The following is a 22,418-nucleotide window of genomic DNA, read 5'->3' on the forward strand; positions in this document are numbered from 1 at the left end:
ATGTGTGGTGAAAACAAAACGCTCAGGAATACAGAAACAAACACAGGATCAACACAAACTACGACAATGGAAACCAGACTTATAGGGGTCATATGATGTTGCTAAAAATAAAATTATTTTGTGTATTTAGTGCAATGCAATGTGTTCACGCGAATTAAGATTCAAAAACACATTATTTTACAACATTATTGTTGCTCCTCTCTACTTTGCCTTTAGTATACTTAATACGTTGTTTTCATACGTAATAATTGTAATAATGTAACAAAATCGAAAAAATCCACAATTGGCTTTCATTTGGCATTCAAAGCGTATGTGACTCATTTGCATACTTATGATATCCGTTGATTGCCATGACAACGGAAAAGCGTTCTCATGCGGCATATCATTTAAACTGAAACAGAGTATGAAACCAAAGCTAAATGCTAAACATTTAACCTTTTGGCTACCTCGTATGCTGTGGTGGAAATACAAATATTATCTATCATATCTCATATAGCGGAGCTTCAGCGGAATACCACGTGACATGAGCGTTACGTCGCGGTGATTTAAATCGCTGACGAAAGCAACGCCAGCAGCGCTCGTGTAATAATGAAGCGCGAGCAGCAGTTCTGAAGGACAGCAGTGAGTGACCGTTCGCGTCTGTCATTGACATCAGGCGCAAACGTCGAAGAACACCGCGACATCCGCAGATGAAATGCACCTGCCTTCAGCGCCCCATTTTCTCCTTCTAGACCTCAAAGTCCTTCGCCGGTAATGTAACAGGAAGAACGGGTACTGATGTGACACATCGGATCTATCTATTGAGTGAACGCGCTTTCACATTTATCGCATAATGATGAGCTTTTTTGATGTCTGCGAAACTATCTGAACACGAATATATTTATCAGTGAGCCTGGTTTCCAGCGGTGCCAATAACATTCCCTGTCTACATACATCCAGTTCTATTCAGTCGGTCTTGAACGAGGAAATTGGGTAAGAAATAGACCACAAGTTGCACAGGTATGACTGAAAATTCGTACATAATAAAAAAATATAATAGCCTATATGTTATGTTATTATTATTACAGCTGTGGTTATATACATTTAGATTGGACCCATGTGCTGTGTCTTTGCTTCAGTGGTGTTAAACTGATACTGAATTGTTTATATGTTTTCAATCTGGGTTTTATTTATTGTTATAATTTATATTGTATGTATAAACGTGTGACATTAATCAATATGTGTTAGTGTGTGTTTGAAAAAGAGAAATGCATGTGCATTTGTGTAACTGTGGCTTTATTCTTCGCAGACAGCCTTTCAATGTAATTAGCATTATCAGATATCCAGTGGTTCAAAAGCTTCTTCATTCGTCCTCTAATAAGAAACACACAGACACAGAAGTAGGTCATACTGCACATTATTGTAAGGTGACCTTCAGCAATTTCTCAGTCTCTAACCTCAAGTGTATAACTATGATTCAAAAGTATTAGAATATTTACATTGCATATATAAAACCACTCATAAAACAACAGTGCACCATGTTAACTAATTTGCAGTGATTTTAATTATACTTTACCATGGACAACACAACAAGTACAGTTCACTCAGTTGCTATGAAGTGACTGAATCGCACCCACCCCTACAAATGTCTAATTTTTTAAGCTTCTCTAATTATGCATTTATGTTTTCAACACTCAGCACATCTGCATGCCTAAAAAGCATCTATCTATCAATCTATCTGTCTCTCTGTCTCCCCATCTATTTATATATAAACACATATTTAAATGCAAACAATGATTCACTGCTAGAATTTTGCACACATCCTCTTATGTGGGTGTATATGTGTGTATGCATATTCGAATACATACACAGTGACTCACTGCATTCAGGGTCATTGCTAGGTGGAGTCTATATTTTAGTCTCTTTTCTTTTTCCTGCTGGTCACATGCTTTGCGTTATTCCGCACTGATAAGCAAATACCTCTAGACGTGTGCTTGACTGTAACAATCTTGTCAATATAGTGAAAGCCGGTCAGGCAGGCAGGGCAGAGCACAGCGAGGAGAAGAGCATGTCAACTGTGCAGAAACACAGTAGACACATGACTCTGTATAAATATTTGAAATTGGGTTGTTGGCTATTTGTCTTAATATTTAATTTGCTTATAGGTTCAGCCTAATGGCTTTGGATAATGGTGTTTGTATTGTTGAAAGTGATACTGGAGGGAACAGAATTGGAACTTTAGCAAAACAAATTGACACATTATGGCTTATATAAAACACCCCAGTTTTATGCAGAGGCCCAACATGAGCAACATATCCAATTTGGTGAAAATGCTGATATTTATATGACCAAGAAGTTAGATGAAATTCTAATAGCTTCTGGTGTAACTCAATGAGATCTTTATACCAGACATAAAATGCACAATATATCAGTTGTATGAATCAATAATATGTCTTAAAAATATGATATTTAAATGCTTATTTTGATGATCAAAATATTTAATGCAGTGCAACGATGATTGAAAGATGAAGCATTTTTCAACAGCTTATTCATATTTGATACACATAATTGAACATGACTTTTGAATACAACAGGTTTTTCAAGTTTTGCTTATCCTGATAATCATACAGTGGTGTTTTTCACTTCTAGTACACAGCAGTCACTTACCCATTTAACATTACATATGCTTGAATGCACTGTAAGTCACTTTGGATAAAAGCATCTGTTAATATAAATGTAAATAAGTATTTCAATGGATATACTGTTTCTGGTATTTGCATCACAACAACATCAAGAAGAGTTTTGAAATAATTGACTCAACTGTAAGTAGTGTTTCCTGTGGGTAGGGAACTTTCACAGCTGTGTCTGTTGTCTAGTCTAGTTTTTTGTCCAGCCTGTCAGCTGTCATTTCAGAGGGAATCATTTCAAACTAGAATAGACTCCCCTCAAGCTAGAGATGAAACCCATCACCTTGGAAGAGCTTCTCAGTGTTTAACTCTTCAGCTATCATGCCAACCAATCAAATATTAACCAAGTTTTTTGTCTATGTTATTACAGTGTAATCATATACAGAATATTGTACTTTAATAATAAAAAAGCATACATTTTTGCAAAGTAATGCAGAAAATAAGAATAAAAACGTCATTCTATTATTGGTCACAGTATATATGTTGAAGACTTTTTCAAAGTCAAAAATCTAAGATTATGCAACCCAGTGTTATTACAACCCAAAACTGCACGTTGTTTTGGTGAGTTCCTGTTTTAACTTAAAACAAACCCAAAGGATTACAGAGATTTAACCTGTTAAAATACAGCTAAGTTAAACTAGGTGTCCAATATAACTGTAATTAAAACAGAAGTGATGGGTGGCCTTACTTTTGTGTAATTATGCATAATTTCTTGTTATTATAATAGTAATTACATGTAACATATAACAAGGAGACCTTAAATAAAGTGTCATCTTAATTTATTCGAAATGTTCTAAATTCTTCCATTACAAATATGTACTTACAAATAAAAATAATGCATGACATTTCAATAGAAATTACATTAAAATACACTTGAACCGTATTTCAAAGACAATGAAATTATGAAATTACATTTTACAATTTCATTTAGATGTACCTAAGTCCAACTTTGGTAAAATTCAGTGCATTTTCATTTAGTTGTGATTAACATGCAGTTCAAGTGTTTGAAACATTACATTCAGTTTGCACTTAACTATATTATTTCTGTAGCAACTACTCTTTTTAAAAGTATGCTAAAGTGTGCTTCTTTTAACAAGGTGTTCCTGTTTACATCATTTCATTCAAACCATTTTGCATTTGGAAATAAATGGGAACAGTATATGAATGTTATAGGAGCAGCCTTTATTTTGTCATGCCATGTCTGTATTTAAATGCTTCATTGTGATTTTATCAGGAGTTTTACCAAGGATAAATTGAAAATGTAGTTAACAAGTGAACGTAGTTGAAATGCACATGCTGATTGATCCACCAGTGTGCTTCATTTTGCTAGATAAGCATGGAACCAGAGGAACATATTCAAAGTCAGTGCAAGACTAATGATCTGGCTTCATCTGGACAACCAAAAGGAGCAGCAGATGCATCCCCATCCTCCACATCTTCTCCTGGCCCTTCTACACCACCGATAGCTCCAGCCAGGCCTCGTCGGCCCCAGAGGAGCTCGCGGGTGGAAGGATCTATTGACGTATCAGAGCCCAAGCCTCCAGAATCTCCTAAACCGCAGCAACTGAGCAACCAGGCTGAACCAACCAGCTCTAACAGCTCCAATCACCCCTCAGATCCTCAGGCTAAACTCAGTGTTGATCACGGACCTCCAAGTTTGGCTGGACAGAAGCTTTCAGGACATACTGCAGTGTCTCGGAGCCACATTGCAATGAGGGCCGCCTCACTTCCTCAGGCCCCATCATACAGACCAACACCTACTGATCCTGTCTTTCACCCACAGAGGGCCCTGTCTGTCGCTGGGACCGCCGACACTCAGTCGCAGGTGGTGGATGATTTCAGGTACAATTTTAAAAGAACACTCCACTTTTTTTGAAAATAGGCTCATTTTCCAACTCCTCTAGAGTTAAACAGTTGAGTTTTGCCGTTTTTTAAACCGCTCTCCGGGTCTGATGGTAGCACTTTTAGCTTAGCTTAGATCATTGAATCTGATTAGACAATTAGCATCTCGCTCAAAAATGACTTGACTCTTTTTGTGTACTAAGATAGACGGAAAATGAAAAGTTGCGATTTTCTAGGCCGATATGGCTAGGAACTATACTCTCATTCTGGCATAATAATCAAGGAACTTTGCTGCTGTACCATAGGTGCAGCAGGCGCAGTGATATTATGCAGCACCTGAAAATAGTCACCAGTTAGTTGGTGTAGTCGCAGCTGCAATTCATCAACTGCCGAATTAATGCGAATTATCTTGAATTTTGAATTTACTTAAATAGCCTGTATATTTTCTTTTGCAAATGTGGCCCCGAAAGAATAAAATATACATTTCTGTTTAAATGTTTGGGGTTGGGAAGATTTTTTAAAATGTTTTTTAAATCTTTTACTTACAACACATCTTTACTTTCACTTCTGATTACATTTTTGCTCAATAAAAGTATTGATTTCCTGTACTTATAAAAAATGAAAAGTACTGACCCTAAAACTTTTCAAATTGAGAAAGCAAAAAGGAAAAAAAAAGGATCTGCTAGTGCAGGGGTTTCCAAACTTTTCCATTCCACGACCCACCTAGACAAGTAATCTATTTCACGACCCACCAAAATATTTGAGAAAAAAACATTTGATATTACTTTAAGCCTAATCTGAATTAAGTATGATGACAGAAATTAAGTATTTAATCGCAGAAAATGAAATCATGGTCCTTCCATGTGTTTAAACACTGGTGTCTAAACACTTTTTTAGAAAAGCATAAGAAGCAAAGCAGAACTATTTAAAACAGTTTGGAGATAAAAAATAAATAAATAAATAAATAAATAAATAAATAAAATAAAGATGTGTCTCATTTTAAATAAACACAAAAAAACGAGATGACAAATTTACTTCAGTCAGAAATTTACTTTTGTAATGTTTAAATAAATGTTCAGCAATATCCTCAAAAGATTTTTGAAATTTGGCACATTTTTCTCTTTATAGAGATGATATGTCAAGGAAATATTGCGAAATTGTATACATTTTGTTATGTGGAAATGTTTAAATCTTGTAGTGTTACAGTTAACCCTGCATTTGTGCCCTGCTCACCCTGTACATGTGAAATGCTTTGTACAGACCGTTAACAGTGATTGACCGATATTGCTTTTTTGACAGCCGATGCCGATAACAATGTCTTGTTAGCCGATATAATTTTCTTTTTTATTAGTATTAATATTTAAGGAATTTGAAATAATTTGACAATGGATTTAAAAATAAATGTATTAAATAAACATATTTATACTTTAGATGACAAGGTATTTTTCACAAATAAATAAATAAATAAATAAATATATATATATATAATAAAAATATAATTAAAAAGGAAGTAAACACTGTAACCAACAGTGCACTCAGTATTCTGGGAAGTTTGAGTGCATTGGGAATCATTTTCAAATAAAGCAAGGGTAAAGGCCTTTGCACACTGAGTCCGAAATGCGCATGCGAAATTAGTCAAATAGACAAATACTCAAAAAATACATTCAACCTCACGTTATGTCAATCACGCTTGCAAACTGCCTCTGAAACTCTCGTCCGTCAAAAAAAAATTGGAACAGGTTCGATTTTCTGCGTTTTTCGCATCCGTCAAAACCATATACAGTATAATGGTTTTTAACACTCATTTTACATACAGCACACAGTGAAAATGACACGAAAATGACAGTGGACAAATGCATAAAGCACAGCATAATTTAAAATCACGAGTTTAAAGTTTAAAGCATTCAGTTCTCATCGACTGACATTCGCACAGAGAACACATGATCATGCTGGATGATGATGAAAAAAAGTGTATGAAAATGCACACTTCAGAAGATCTCACAGCTGGATTCGACTAAGTTTGCAAGGTTTGTGAAAATAAATGTTCATTAGTCATTCAAAGATTTGTTTAAATTATATAAACGTATATTTTCTTAATGCTGATGGCAAACAAGAAAGTATAGTAATGTTTTCCTTTCTATTACTAATAATATATAAGCAATCGTTATAATACTTTCTGTACACAATTAATTACTTTGTTTAACCATTCTATCAGATAATTAGACTTCTATCCATATTTGACAGAACTGTTAACAACAACAGTAAACAAGAGGGAGAATGTTAGGACTGTGTGCACTGGCGTTGGTGTTCTCAGTGCTGTCAAAATAAAAGTCTGGTGTGCCGTCAAATGAAAAACATATCGGCCAGGCAGAAAAACTTATCGGCCAATGCCGATATTTGAAAAATGCTAAATATCGGCCGATATATCGACCTTGGTGATATATCAGTCGACCACTAAAGGTTACCCTAACGAAAACAGTGCAGAGTTGTTGGTTCTCTTAGGCCCCGTTAACACTAGATCGTTTCGTTTTAAAACAGCATTTTAGAATTAAAACGATCCGCGTTTCAGCTGCATTTCAGAAACGATCTCCGTCTACCCTACATAACCGAAAACGCATGTCACATAACTATTCATGCACACTGGGCATGCCCGTAAAAGTGTAAACAAAGACTATAGAATTATATATAATATAAAGAGACTTTGGTGTACACAAGAAGTCAGTTGCTAGTCATTGGCAGGTTCAACCAAGCGTGCCGCACAAGCCCTGAAAAGTGAAGCCAAAACGTCTCGATCGCCCCCTGGTGAGTGGTCCTAGTATAGGTCATAAACCCCGCCTGCCCATGTTATTCAATGGGATGCGAGACCAACTAAACAATTAAATTACTCTTCAAATATCTTTTTTCCGAAGCTGTTTTTTGTCATTTACTGTAGTTTGTATCCCGCTAATGTAAATTCAAGTGTTCGTTTTTAAAATAAGTTGTTTTTTAGAAAGTTATTTAATGCTCTAAAAACGGTGGTGTGACGTCGTGATTGACAGCTTTGATTGACAGCTCTCTGAGCCGGAGGAGGCACTGAAGCGTCAACAGGCTTTTTTCATGATCTTCGGAGGACTGAGGAGATTGTATTTACCTTATTTTAATGAGATTGGAGTGGAACGGAGCAGACAGAGTTCACAGGAGCAGGACTCCACTTCCAAAACAGTGCAGATTACGGTATGTGCATTCTGCGAGGGAGAGTGAGGGCGGGGCACAGGGGCGGGGCCGTTGATTTCGCGGCTTTAAGGCTTTACTTCCTGCTTGCTACTGCGCATAGCTACTGCGCAGAACTGGTCCCTAGATCGCTATCTGCGCAGGCGCAAGTCCAAGATGTCAGCGCCATATCGGGACACTGGCGGCTTCAGTTTTGACCAATGGAAGAGAGCGAAGGCGAGTCGTCCATCTTTTTTTACAGTCTATGGGTTCAACAATGAACATGATGGCGAGGGAAAGCAAGGACGTCTTTGTGTGGACAGATGATGAGGTGGAATTATGACTCAAAGTAACTAATGATTACAAGGCGGCCATGGCAGCTGAAAATGTTGATTGGGAGTCATGCCAAAACAAATAAAGTGACATACTCTACAGAGACATGATACGGTTACATGGTCGTCAAGGATACGCAGAGATCATGTGGGAAGCCACGTCTCCATTTTGGTTCATTTACACTGAAACGCAACCCCGGAGTTTTCAAACTAAAACGTGGTCAGCAGCGTTTTCAAAAGTCTCTGTTTTCGAACGAGGAAAACGCCAGAGTAGTGTAAACGATAGGCGTAACCATGGCAAAAGTTATGTATTTTTAAACGAAAATGCACTAGTGTAAATGGGGCCTTATTCTCTTAATTTTTAACATGCCATTTACTGTACATATAGTAAAAAATGATGCAAAATAGTTATTCGTTTTAATACAAATTAATAAAATCAAGTCACCTTCATATACATATATATAAAACGCTTCATACAATAGGCCAACAGATTATGTCAAAGCAGCATTACAGTTTTAAACTGATGATTAGTGTGTCGTTAATGCTGGAGGTTAATCTAAACAGTTAATCTTTCAGTTAAAGGGGCATTTTTCAAATAAAGGGGTAAGTTTGTTCTGATCTTAATACTGCTGGATGAGTGAGTTGATCAGGTCTCACACACTGTGGTAGTGCAAGTTTAGAGCACTAACACCCTTCACTAGCCTGTGCTGCAGGCTGATCTTGTGTATGATATAAATAATCTTGGTAATACGTCATGAGGCTAAGTGCAAGTTGTCAATTTCTTAACATAATAAACTGTGAGGTCAGAGATGCAGGCAGGATTACATTTGAAGCACTTATACACTCTCACATGTAAAAATGTGCCCATCCTCATGCCATCCAAGTTTTAAATGAGTTTGTTTATTCATCAGAACAGATTTTGTTAAATGTAGCATTCCATCACTTGCTTACCAATGGATCCTCTCCAGTGAATGGGTGCCATCAGAATGAGTCCAAACAGCTGATAAAAAATCACAATAATCCACAAGTAATCCACACGAATCCAGTCAATCTGTTAACATCTGTGAAGTGAAACGCTGATTGTTTGTGTGAGGGAAAAAAACCATATTAACCATTGCTTTTGGACAAAATGAGAGTCCATAATAACGCTTCCTCAAGTTTAAAAAAAGACAACATCCCCTGTTGTCATCTCGCATCAAAACAAGCCATATGATTGTTTACAACCATTTTGGACTGTTTTTCACTTATAAACGCTGCTTGATCTTTGCATATTTCTGTTCTTATTTAGTGTGTGACTTATTTTTTTTCATGGGAGAAAGCAATATTATGCAAAATATACTGAATATTTATATATTCCTAGCATTGTCTGGGTCTTCATTGAGATTTACTAACACATTTAATGTGACACGACAAAACGAGGTTGCTTTTGCAAGTGCGCAGTGTTGTATGTAATTGTCCTGATGATGTTCTTGCTCTTTTTTCCATTTCTTTAATTTGTTTATTCACTAATGTAAACTAGTTTGTAAATTGAAAAACTGAGTTATAGGCCAAACCCACAATCTGTCCGTGTCGACAGTCACAGCTTTGTTATATCACTGTCCCACCTAAAATATTCAGCAGTTTATTACAGGAGAAAACACTCACATTCACCTTATAATACAGTTGCATAATAATGCTGTTGGATGCGGTGCCTAGTAGAGACTTGGCGACTGCCAGTATGTGAACATGTGTAATCTCTAATGTCTCTTTCTGCCAAAAGGGTGCACATTATCACATGGAACGTGGGCTCAGCCATGCCTCCTGACGACATCACTTCATTACTGGGGCTGAATGTTGGTGATGGGAACACAGACATGTATATTATAGGGTGAGATTTCCATTGAGAGCTGCTGCTTTTCTAAATGAAAGGTGCTCAGCATGAAAAAAGTGATCACAGATGCATACTTGGAAATGTTCCTACTGAAATGTTGATATTTTTTTTTTTTTTTTTTTTTTTACAAAAGTTACTGTTACAACAATTCAATCCTTTTACAATTTTTTCAAGATTTTATTTGAATATCACAGGGTTGAAGATCCGTGTTTAAACAGAGAATAAATAATATTTTCTTGCACCCTGTCTCAGCTTACAGGAAGTGAACTCAATGATCAACAAACGACTGAAAGATGTTCTTTTCACTGACCAGTGGAGCGAGGTCTGCATGGACGCTCTCAGCCCCTTTGGATATGTACTGGTCAGTAATGTTCCCTTTAAACACACACACACACACACACACACACACACACACACACGGTTGTCATTAGAGCTTCAGGGGTCACATTATGTAACAGTGACTGAGTGGCTGAGGATGAAAATCTCTTTGCTGGTCTTGCAACTCATGTTTCTATTTTCCATCAGTTAGACTCCTCCTCATTTTATCTGGCTTTATTTTCTGTGTGGAAAAATAATCTCCCATGAAAACAATGTTGCATACTATTATTATTCCATGCTATATATAGTGTTTCTACACTAAAGTATGTACTACAGGGCAGTCAGTAGGCTAGTATTCTGAACATCTCTCTCTGGAAGGGTGATAAAAATCAACATTTATACATTTTTAAAGTTTTGTTTCTAATATTTATACTTTATTCCGGGGTTATTTCAATTAATTAAAACAATTTCTATTTATAAATTGTTTTAGTTTCTTTCTACTTCTAATTCATTATCTCCTGTTGACTGCTATATCTGTGTGTGCTTCCCTCTGTCTGTAGGTCTGTTCTCAGAGGATGCAGGGAATGCTGCTGCTGGTCTTCGCCAAGTACTTTCACCTGCCGTTCCTGAGAGGCATTCAAACACAGACCACTCGCACCGGCCTCGGCGGGATCTGGGTACGTTATCTGCGCTTAGACCTTTTCATGGCCGTTTGTCTGGATGCAATCTCATATTTCCCTTTCTGATGTAAATGTGCGGTTATTTGGTGGAAGCCACATTTCTGTATCTGAATGTTTCTCAGCTGATATATCTACCAATTTATTTTATCCCCATGTGCAGAAAGGTTACAGGAAGCTGTTAACGAGGTTCTGTCAAGTATGTCATGCTGTGCGTTAATGAAATATTAATAATGTGCTGAACAGCTAATGAATATAAAATGATTCCGTCATAATGATAAACTCACCTCTCGCAGCGAGAACTACAGTGTCAAATTTGATAACAAAGTTAATGATTGAAGTACCATTGAAGTCACATTCATCTGAATTCATAGAGGATGAACGAGCATAAGCAGTCTCTTAAAGGTTTGATGAAAACTGCAGGATACTTAAAGCTGCAAATAATCTCTTTTAAATCATTGATAAAGATTTTAGGTAAAAGCCTAAATATATAAAATGTATTAGTGTTTTTGATGCATCAATGTCTTGGAATGCACCTTATAATGCATTGCATGATCTCACAAATAATTATAAGTTATAATACATTATAAGTGCTGCACCTTTAAAAATTGTAACGTATTAAAAGAGATGGAAAATAACCCATTTGAAATGTCAAGCAAGGATTATGCAAATATTATAATACATTTTAACTTTGGCTGCAGTTATTAATGAAAATATATAATGCATTGTAATGTGCATAATGAATACCTTTATAATCCATAATATGTAAAAGTGTTATTGCACATAGTTTAATTTAAAGCAGGTATTAAGTAATAACTGAATTAAATTAATTTCTTTCCTGTAAATTAACCCAGACGCTTACATGTAATCACATATAAAAATGTTTAAATACATTTGAGTCAGTAAAAAAATATCAAGGGGTTAAAAATAAACATCCCACACACACTCATCAAGCAAAACAATTCACAAGTCTAAGTTAGGAAGTATGTCCAAATTCTTTTCAGGACCTCTATACAATTTAATACTGTAAATACTTAAAAAAAAAATACATCTAAAAACATGTGAAACTGGGAGAAGTGTTTGTGGCTTATTTCCAAGCTGCTACAAGGCAAATAATATAAATATAGTGTATTTCAGCAATTAAAATAGTTGGTAAAATAATGTATTTGACAAATGCTATGCTTTGACATTTTGACATTCACTCTGTTTCATCAGAGGTCTGTTCTAATGACTGATTGCCATGGTTACCACACCTGTTCCACATTATGATTAATTAGTGATTAATTTCAGTTCTGCTCGCCTCAGTCAAGTTTTGCCTGCAGAGTTTAAAATGGAAAGATCTGCAGATTTACACTGATTTAAATGCATGTACATCACAAAAATCTCCATGTCCACCAACCCCTGTGTATATTTTTATTATATAGATTGGCCTTCAGTTTTCAAAAGGACTGCAAGAAGCATAATTGTCTGCTTATTAATAGTTAGTAAGGTAGTTGAGAAGTAAATTAGATAGGGAGTAGGATTAAGGGATCAAAATATGGTTATTGCAGAATAAGGCATTTTTATGTGCTTTGTTTTAACAGCCAACATTATTTAGAAAAACACAGCAGCATGCCACAGCATGACATGAAAACACGAATTAATGTGGACACTTTGTAGCTGATCAACCATGATGATCAGGACCTTGTGAAAAAAGTCTAGAAAAATGAACTCTGACCCTCTTGCTCTGCAGGGGAATAAAGGAGGCGTCAGCGCTCGCATGAACGTGTTTGGTCATTCGATCTGTTTCTTGAACTGTCATCTGCCTGCACACATGGAGAACACAGACCAGCGCATGGAGGACTTTGAAAGCATCCTGCAGCAGCAGCAGTTTGAAGGACAAGCAGCTACAGGCGTCCTGGATCATGAGTAAGACACACACACACACACACACACACACACACACACACACACACGTGTGCAATACATTTAAAGTATTAACACATTATTGTTATTACTGCAACTACATTTCATTTGCATCAGGACCTTAAGAAAGAAAGTGTGCCAAAATCAGTTGCACAATTATTATAGGTCATATTTTGTTCCTCACCAACAGATGGTGCCGTTGTATTATAATTCCCCCAGGAAAGAATTTCTCAACTGTTTTTGCTTCTGGTCCCAGATTTTATATTGGACATAAAGTTGTGACCAAACTTGTTTTTCATGCAAAATAAAAATAAAACAACATGTATCTACAATAATATTTTCTTGTACAATAATATTTTCTTGTACATTGTTCGGTGTTGTTTATACTTTTCCTGTCACGCAATCTGTCCATGATGACATATGCATCATTTGACTTGCCTCTACAGGAGACTGATTCATTTTCTACAAAATATCATATGGTTTGATCACAAGTCAAAAATAAAGAAATATGGAATTTTATATTCTTGTAAATTAGTGGTCAATTTGTGTCTTATTGGTGTGTTATTATACCACCTGCTTACGCTCTAATGATGGTTCGATTTACTTTTATTCTGCAAATTGTACAAATGTATTTTAATTCAACAATTTGTAAGCTTTGTTGTGTTTTCTCATGAGATCGGGTTAGTAGAGTTTGTTATGTGACCCGCTGCCCAGTGTGACACAATCCATGATGGAAGTTCATTAAACTAACCTTATGACCTTGAAATTTATATTGAAAACTGTATGATGTGACTCGTGGACAAATGTTTACAGTGTGGTTTTCTGGTTTGGAGACCTGAACTTTCGAATCGAGGACCTGGATATGCAAGTTGTGAAATCAGCCATTGATAATAACAAACTGTCCACTTTATGGGAAAAGGACCAGGTGAGTCCCTCTAAATGTCAAAGACCATATTTCCACTGATAACATTATGTCAATATTATGAAAACATGAAATGACATTGAAGTCAGAGCGACATTCAAGGCATTTAAGTGCCCTTTAGTTTAGATCACGATGTTGACAAAACAATGCAATATAAATATGTTTGTTTAATCTGTATATTTCCCAGTGCTATTATTATTAATATCGACACTAATTGTAGTGTTGTCCTCTTTGATTCTTGTCTCTCTGCATCCTTCAGCTGAACATGGCTAAAGGCAGTGAGACTGTGCTGGAAGGCTTCCACGAGGGGCCGCTTAAATTCTCTCCTACGTACAAGTTTGATGTGGGTACAGACATGTATGATACCAGGTAAAAAAGTAATACATGTAGATCCATACATTCTTCATTTGAAATCATGCTTCTAAACAGATTCAGATGGACTAAAAAGAGTTAAGGACTTTTTAATGGACTCTTTTATTTTTTCTCTTTTCACATACATGTAGTACACTCATGTGAAGCGATATGTACTATATAGCAAATCTCAGACTTATTTTTTTATTTAATTGCAAAATTAGTTTGCTTTTAGAACAAGCTGTTTCTGTTTCATTTTGGATTGCGGAGGGAGTTATGACATCTAAAACTTTGAATTTTATAGTACAATAAACTGTTTTCTGTGAAAGTTTCTTTCCCCCAATGAATAATAAGAAAAAAGATAATAATAATTGCAACTTTCTATCTCACATGATAGAATTGATGATTGATTTAAACTCACAATCACATCTTAAAAAGATTTTTTAGATTTTTCTCGCATTTTTTTCCAAGCAATTTTGACCTCTTTTCTAACAATTGTGAGATAAAAACTTTGAGTTATAATTTAAAATGCTGAGAAAAAAAAAGTCAGCTCACAATTCTGACATTTTCTTATAATCATGCAATTCTGACTTTGTAACTTAGAATTACGAGACATACTGTAAAATCACAATTGCTTGAAAAAAAGTAAGAATTGTGAGATATGAAGTCGCAGTTACATTTTTTATTTAGTGACGGAAACAAGATTCCATAGTTTTCTTTCAAAGTGAGCAAGTAATATTCAATATTCCATCATATAAGCAAATATATGCTGCTATTCCTGCAGTTCTGTAATATTTAGTTCCTGCAGTGCTACTGTTATTATTGCATTGCTATTTAAGTTAATCTTTATCTTTCTTAGTGGTAAAAAGCGTAAGCCAGCATGGACTGATCGTATTCTTTGGAGGTTAAGACCGATGGCTCAGGTCAGCAACAGCATGTCGAAGCGCAGCTCCTTGTCAGGTCTAACCAGCGGAACTCGTGTGTCACAGCATTTTTACCGAAATCACATGGAGTACACCGTCAGTGACCACAAGCCCGTCTCCTCTATTTTCACTCTGCAGGTAAGCATGCTAACATGGCTCTAGTTATAATGACTAATTCCTTTTTTTGGGTAATATGAAATATTGAGAGATTGAGTGCAGTAAAATTGGCACACTATCAGGTCAAGTTGTAAATGAGTTTGTATCTTCATAGCAACAGATTTGAAGAAATGTAGCATTGCATCATTTGCTCACCAATGGATCTTCTGCATAGAAGTCCAAACAACATGACTCCACATGACTCCAGTCCATCAATTAACATCTTGTGAAGCCTAAAGCTGTGTGTTTGTAAGAAACAAATCCATCATTAAAATATTTAAAACTTTAAACTGTTGCTTCCAGCTAAAATACAAGTCCTCTAAACATATTATTGCTTACTCCAGTGAAAAACTCATCTCGTCTGAATCAGGAGAGAAATGTGCAGTCCCAACAGTTCTAAACAAATATGTGGGTGTGTCTTGATGTGAGAGGACAACAGGCAGTGAACTTTATTACCGAAGGAAGCATTATTATGGATTTTGGACCTGTATTTTAGCCATAAGCATTGGTTTGAAGTTAAAAACATCTTGATAATGGATTAGATTCTTTCAAACATGCAGCTTTTCACTTCACAAGATAATTGATGGACTGGCATCGTGTATATTACTTGTGGATTATTGTGATGTTTTTATCAGCTGTTTAGACTCTTGTTCTGACGGCACCCATTCACTGCAGAGGATCATCTGTTGAGCAAGATTTTTTCAAATCTATTCCAATTAAGATAAAAACTACATCTTGCATGGCCTTAGGGTGATTAAATGTATTTTTTTGTGAAGTAATCCCTTAATGCCGAGCTACACATTGAAAACTCTTATGAAAGTACTGTACTAGGTTGCTGTTTCACCTGTCATGAATTTATACACTTAGTGAGAGTAACTTTCATGCTGAGTCTATGCAATGTGTTCAACATGTGATGGTTCTTTTAGTTCCCATATAGGGTGGACATGCCTTTAGTAACACTCTTTGTAGAGGATGAATGGAGAGAGATATCCGATGCAGTGGCCAAATTCACGGTGGCACCCAACTTTGGTCGAAGCTCTTGGGACTGGATTGGACTTTACAAGGTTATTTCAATCATTTCAACAGTTCTGAGCATTTAGATATAGGAGTGAGATGCTAAATGTAGTGTGGTACAAATATCATTTTTGTCACTTGATTTGTGTTTTCAAGTACAAAAATTTATTTTCACAGGTTGGGTTTAAACATCATAAAGACTATGTGAGTTACGTTTGGGCCAAGCAGGAAGAGTCTGATTTCTTGAGACAGGAGCATCAAGTAAGGGCAAATCATACATCCATTTAGCTGCAAGAAAAAGACATTCACTTGTGTTTATTAAGTCACATATTAAAGCTTGTTAGTTTTAGATTTTTTGATTTGGAACCTTCAGGTGATTTTTCCCGAGGAAGAATTGCCAAAGGATTCTGGGGACTTCATACTGGGATATTATAGCAACAATATGAGCTCCATTGTGGGCGTCACCGAGCCATTCCAGGTAATCTCAATCTCTCAACTCTTATTCTTAAATTTTAGACTACTAAAAGTATTTTTGCCGTTTGAAATAAAGCTGAAATAAAATAAAATATAAATAATAGATGAAGTAAATGTAATGTTAAAAGACTAAGTATTAGTCTTTAAGTATTACTTTTGGAACTAACTGAAATAAAATAAGATTTAGGCCGTAAGCAAAATCTTTTATTGTTTCTTGTTGCTAATTGTTAGTAATATTTTAAGATGAACACTTACTAGATTTAAGCAATTAAGGTTTACTTTATTTTCCATGCATCATTTTTAAAAAAAATGGTTAAAATTTATAAAATGTGATCCATCAGGCTTTGTATTGCAATGTATTATGTTTATCATTTAAATATGACATATTTGCATTAAATGTTTTGCATGTAATAAAAATCTCGATAAGACATTATTGAGAGATATAAAGTGACAACTGATATTTATGTATTTATGCAAGTAGTTTGATCTTATTGGTTTACATTATAAGCTATTCACATTTCATCTGACTTTTTGTCCATATAGATATCAGCAGGTGAACCAATTGTATATTTTTGCTGTTTTTCGTCCTCAAGAATTAGCTCCATATTCTTTTACAACAACATTTATTTATAAAGCACATTTAAACACAAAATAAATTGATCCAAAGCTCTGTGCAGTGCCTGATGTATCAAAAATGATGCATTTTATGTGACATTTTAAGATTAAAAAAAAATATATATGTATATTACCTAATGTTCAATAAATGGTAGATGTAAAAAAAAAAAAAAAACTTTTTATATTAATATATTTAATCTTTTATATTAATGGTAGAATATCTGTTATTTCATATGGCTTTATAGGGTTAAGTCAAAGTATTAAAATTGCTAAAACTAAAATAAATAAATAATGCTAAATAGAAATATTAGACAAACATCAAAATGACAAATGTGCACTAAAAATTACTAAAATGTAAACTAAAATTAATATGAAAACTAAAAAGATGAAAAGAATGCTTATTAAAATAAAATAAATGTACTATAAAAGTACAAATAAAATTTAGCTTTGAAAATGTTTCTTTTTTCTGTCTTTTAATATCACCTCAGATTCAACTGCCAGCATCCGCCGCAGCTGGTCTGAGTCCGTCTGACAGCTCTGACTTCACATCTGATGACGAGGTGAAGAAGAGCGACTCCTGTGACTCCAGCCCTGAGACCGAAGAGAAGCAGAGCAGCAGCTGGAGCTCCAGACGAGCAAACCCCAACCAACCGCACTCCAAAGACACTTCTGCACATTCCAGCTCCAGCAGGCCATTCGGTGACCCCGCCGCTATGGATGACAGCTCTAACTCAGGAAAAGATGCAGCCAAGAAGGAGGAACCTTAACCAAACACAGCACCTTCTCTAGAGAAAGATATCAGCTTGAGGTTTCTGCTGGGTCTGTGATGTCGTTGTACATTTACTGTCCTGTGATGTTGTTTGGAGATGTTGTCTTACATGTTGCAGGGCAGAAGCAAGCGTTTAGTGTGTGGCTCCCTCCAGCAACCACAAGAGGGCAGACTAAGTTGTTTGTGACTGTTCTGTGTAGTCACTCTATTCATATTCTTCTTCTCCTATTCATTTCTAACTGCACAAGACTAAATCAGAAACACTCAGAAACAATCTTAGATATACATACACAATAATATGTGATCCATGGATTTGGTTTTCCAGGATCAACCAGGGTTTAATGCACAACAGAACACAATTCTGTTTTTTATTGGATATACTGAAGCAGATCCTCTTAGGTTTTCCAGTGCTCTTTTCCAAACTCTAGTTGAGCTGCTTATCTAAGCATCATTAGCTATGTTTCCACCCAAAGTTGTGAATTGAATTTTTGCACAAAATTGAAATATTGCCATAAACTTTTATAAATAAAGCACCGTTTCCATCCAGCGAGATGAAGAGTACAAAATCGTAATTTCCTGAAAACTGGTGCTACATATCACTAAGAAAAGGTAATTTGTCTCTGAAAGAAGTCACTGTGGGTCTTTTTTGTAAAATAAATTACATAAGAGAGCACGCAGACAAAATGCAATAAACACAGTCCTGAAATCCTGCATTTGGAGGCGGATGCCTGCTGTTTGGAAATGCAGACAGTTCTGTAAGGTTGTCATACTGAACCACTTCGGCTCAAGCTTTTAAAAATGACACATTTCAGATGCTGTGCAACAAAATCGGTTCACTGGTTGCGCAAAGTCACATGACTTTTTAGATTTCACATCATGGAATTTATTCATAGTTTATGTGCATGTTTTCTTATCAGATAAAAATGTATCTGCCTCAATTGATTGCATACATTTTTTTGCATTTTTGCGCATCTTGCCATTTCCATCATGTGTTTTTTTTACGCAGTACCCTAAAATGTGCATACAATTAGGTGGATGGAAACATAGCTATTGACACGCACCAGACTCCCAGATTTGATGCTGTCTGCTAAGATTTCTTGTTTTGGCAAAGCATCTTACACCTCAAGGATTGGGCAAACCCAGACTGCACTGTGAGAATACTTGTAAATATTAATCAATTCAGAAAAGTTTGAGTAAAACAGCTCTGTCTCAGTGACTATTTCAGGCAGTATTTATGTGTGCTACGTAATTTCCTCCATCAGAATAACCCCAGACTTTGTCTTGTAATGAGTCTGATTTCTCATGGGAAGTGAATTAAAAGACTTACATTTCATTTAGGACGCTGCCTTGTAAGATAGATAGCAGAGAGCGAGGCAGTTCCTTAGGACTTTACAGTGTCCTGCCATAGAGGATGTCGAGAATACCCTGCTGAAGGTGACATGCTGTCATCAGCACCTTATTAAGCCAGGGAAAGGTTTATTATAACAATACACATGCTCTGAAAATGCATATTTAGTCTCCTCAGGTTCTTGAAAGGCAGACACACATAAAGTCCGACTCTTGGCTAACGGGGCACTCGGTAAAGTACAGTTTGTATATTATTCATGTCCGTTCCCATATTAACCAACTTTTAGCATTTTACAGTATTATAGGACAATGATGAAGTCTCTTGTTCTCAAAGTTGTGGCTGCTGTGCCGTCATGTTTCTGTGGTTAATGTTCTCAAAAATAATTTCAAAGTGATGTCCTTTGACCTGCTAGTTTAAAGTCAACATGAAATGCTGTTCACAAAAACAATGGAAAACAAGTGCAGTTGAATGCAAAAATGTGTTTTGTTTGAATGGCATCTTAAGGTTCATTCCTAACTTTTTATTACACTTAAATGGAAGAATATGAAGAAAATTTTTTTTTTAAATGTAACTTTGACCAGTGACTCCTGCGCTTTAAGGGCCTGTTCACACAAAATGCGTTTTTGCACTTACAAACACAGGGCAGTAGAATGGAAAAAGCACACTTTTAACTTGAGTATTGCATTTTGTGCTGTGCATGCTATGTCATGCGTAAGATGTTGCAAAAGACATGACAGCAAAGGTCAAACAAGTACTTATAGTGCAAAATGCACTTGACATACATGAACAATTTTTAGCTTGAGTGCTATATTTTTAGAATGCCACGTAATGTGTGAGACACTATAAAAGATGCAAGCACAAAAACATCCGTCTAGTTTATGTTTACATACAAAAATATTTTTTAAATAATAATTATGGAAAAGATGAGCAGTGGAATGCAAAAAAGAGTTCTGTGTAAACAGCTTGTTAAGATGCATTCATACTCATTTTTTAGTACACTTTCATGGAAGAATACGAAGACAGACATTTTTTCAATGTAACACTTAGCAGCGGATCCTGCGATATGAAGGCTGGTTCACACAGAATGAGTTGCATTTTTAGAATGCCATGTCATGTGAGACACTGCAAAAGATGCGAGCACAAGAGTAACAAACATCCATGTAGGCTAACATAAGAAAAAAAATGAAAAAGAATTGGCAGTGGGATGAAAAAATTAATTTTGTGTAAATGGCCCATTATGATACTTTCCCACAAACGTCTTATTACAATCTGATGGAAGAATACAAAGAAAACATTTTTTTTTACATGTCGCATTCACCAGTGACTTCACAAAGAGCATTTTTCTGTTTTATAAAACATTGGAATGAAAAAACGCAGAGACATCAATAACTTTTAACTTGAATGCTATGTGTTTGGAATGCTGAATTTTGTGATGTCCTGCAAAAGAAGCAAGATTCAAGTGCAATGGTCAAAAATGTAAGTCTAGTGCAAGTTTATGTAGAAAAACATTGAAAGAGAAGTGCAGTGGGACGCAAAAAGCATTTTGTGTCAACGGCCCCTTAAGGTGTGTTCAAGCTTAAATCGCTGCTAGAGTTTGCCAAGCTAGGCATTCCTGTATTATCCGACTGTAACAGACAACACAATATCACATTACTGCGTATTTACATAAAGTTAAACTATGCTCAACTTTATCGCATTGACAGCGTTTTCACCAAATGATTTTCAGTTGTTTCGTCAGTGCAAATCAATGTCAGGGAACACACAATCCAGAATTGTGCAAACAGCATCGATTTTAATTTCATGTTGACTTTAAACGATGATTGCATGGTTTCTATCTGATCTTTAGTCTGATTTGTGACAAGTATTGTATCATGACTGTACTGTACATGTGGTAGGAATCCTAGCATATGTGTTGTTTAGGGCTTTCTAGGATTTATCCTACATGGTAAGATCTCTTGTCTCCTCTACATCTCTTCTCCTTTCTCCGTATTTCCTCTCCTCTCTCATTCCTCATCTTGTCTTTTTTGTCTCCAGTTCGACCCCTCCAGGGTCATGGTATCTGTTTTGACGTCGTCTACAGGGCTCTACTAAGTGCTCCGATATCGTAATCTATTGGATTAGTAGTTCGTAACCCATAGAAATTTTGTACCATGACTACTTAGCCTTAGGACACGTGGCGTGCTGTCTCACTGTTTACATGGTTAGCTGAGTGAGAGTATAAGCGTCAGTGTATATGTCTGTGCATGGACGTGTCATGGATATTCACAGTATCATGCTGTTTGCCACCTTTCAATATTGTAGAGGTGTTGAGAAGTGACACTTCTAGATGGAATAGAGAAAATATGGACGATGGAAGACATGAAATAGTTGTTCTTTTATATTCTAATCTTTATAGTTTGCTGTAGGAATATCTTTGGAAATCACAGTCTGGCATTCTGGAACAACATACTTTTTACTAGAAATACTGCAAGTTAAAATTCTATAGCGAGAAAATGGCATTTTAACAAAAGTTGAGGCAACTTAATTCTAGATATTTGTATGTGTTTTAGATAGGTAATCTCTATTTTCCGTAGGACCTTCACAACACATCTCAAATCTGATTTCTTCAAAACTATGAATTGCAAAAAAAGTTACCAAAACCAGGATCAGGTTTGTTAATACTCATTATGTTTTTATATCCATACAAAATTTAAAAGCTAATATGAATAAGATGCAGTATTGGAAAATTCACTTTCCTTTCAAAGCCAAATAAATGTTTTACAAAGTGCAAGTGTTCGATACTTGCTTTTTTAAAATGTTTTTGATTATTATTTTATTCTGAGAAACTGATACATATATAAATAAGCATGCGAAGGGAATGTTATTAGCAGAAATGCGCTCAATGATTATTATTAGATCAGATGTGGGTATATAGATCCAGTATGTAGAACAGATGACAATCAGTGCCAAAACAGAGAAGAACCTTTAAGATTATATTTATTTTCTTATTCATGCCATAATGTGCATGTCAGATTCTGCTGGTCAGCGTGTTCATTTATAAGTCATTA

At 35.7% G+C, this 22,418-nt stretch overlaps 1 protein-coding gene across 1 annotated transcript; it reads left to right on the forward strand.

Annotated features, from left to right (window-relative positions):
• Positions 1-664: 664 nt before the first annotated feature.
• Positions 665-20,881, forward strand: inpp5jb (inositol polyphosphate-5-phosphatase Jb). The gene is made up of 13 exons (XM_059549690.1): positions 665-972; positions 3,997-4,508; positions 9,789-9,896; positions 10,152-10,260; positions 10,778-10,894; positions 12,627-12,802; positions 13,613-13,724; positions 13,981-14,090; positions 14,932-15,133; positions 16,078-16,215; positions 16,343-16,426; positions 16,539-16,643; positions 17,743-20,881. Exons 2-13 carry the CDS (start codon positions 4,003-4,005, stop codon positions 18,019-18,021), a joined length of 2,046 nt encoding a protein of 681 aa, XP_059405673.1. The 5' UTR covers positions 665-972; positions 3,997-4,002; the 3' UTR covers positions 18,022-20,881.
• The last annotated feature ends 1,537 nt before the right edge of the window (positions 20,882-22,418 follow it).

The sequence above is a fragment of the Carassius carassius genome, chromosome 5 (assembly GCF_963082965.1).
Source record: "Carassius carassius chromosome 5, fCarCar2.1, whole genome shotgun sequence".
Lineage (NCBI taxonomy): Eukaryota > Metazoa > Chordata > Actinopteri > Cypriniformes > Cyprinidae > Carassius > Carassius carassius.

Bases quoted from the DNA above. Each gene is read 5' to 3' on its own strand.
- inpp5jb (XM_059549690.1), top strand. From the start codon at position 4,003: ATGGAACCAGAGGAACATATTCAAAGTCAGTGCAAGACTAATGATCTG. The intron at 4,509-9,788 runs GTACAATTTTAA...TTCTGCCAAAAG, and splicing joins CAGGTGGTGGATGATTTCAG to GGTGCACATTATCACATGGA. The intron at 9,897-10,151 runs GTGAGATTTCCA...ACCCTGTCTCAG, and splicing joins ACAGACATGTATATTATAGG to CTTACAGGAAGTGAACTCAA.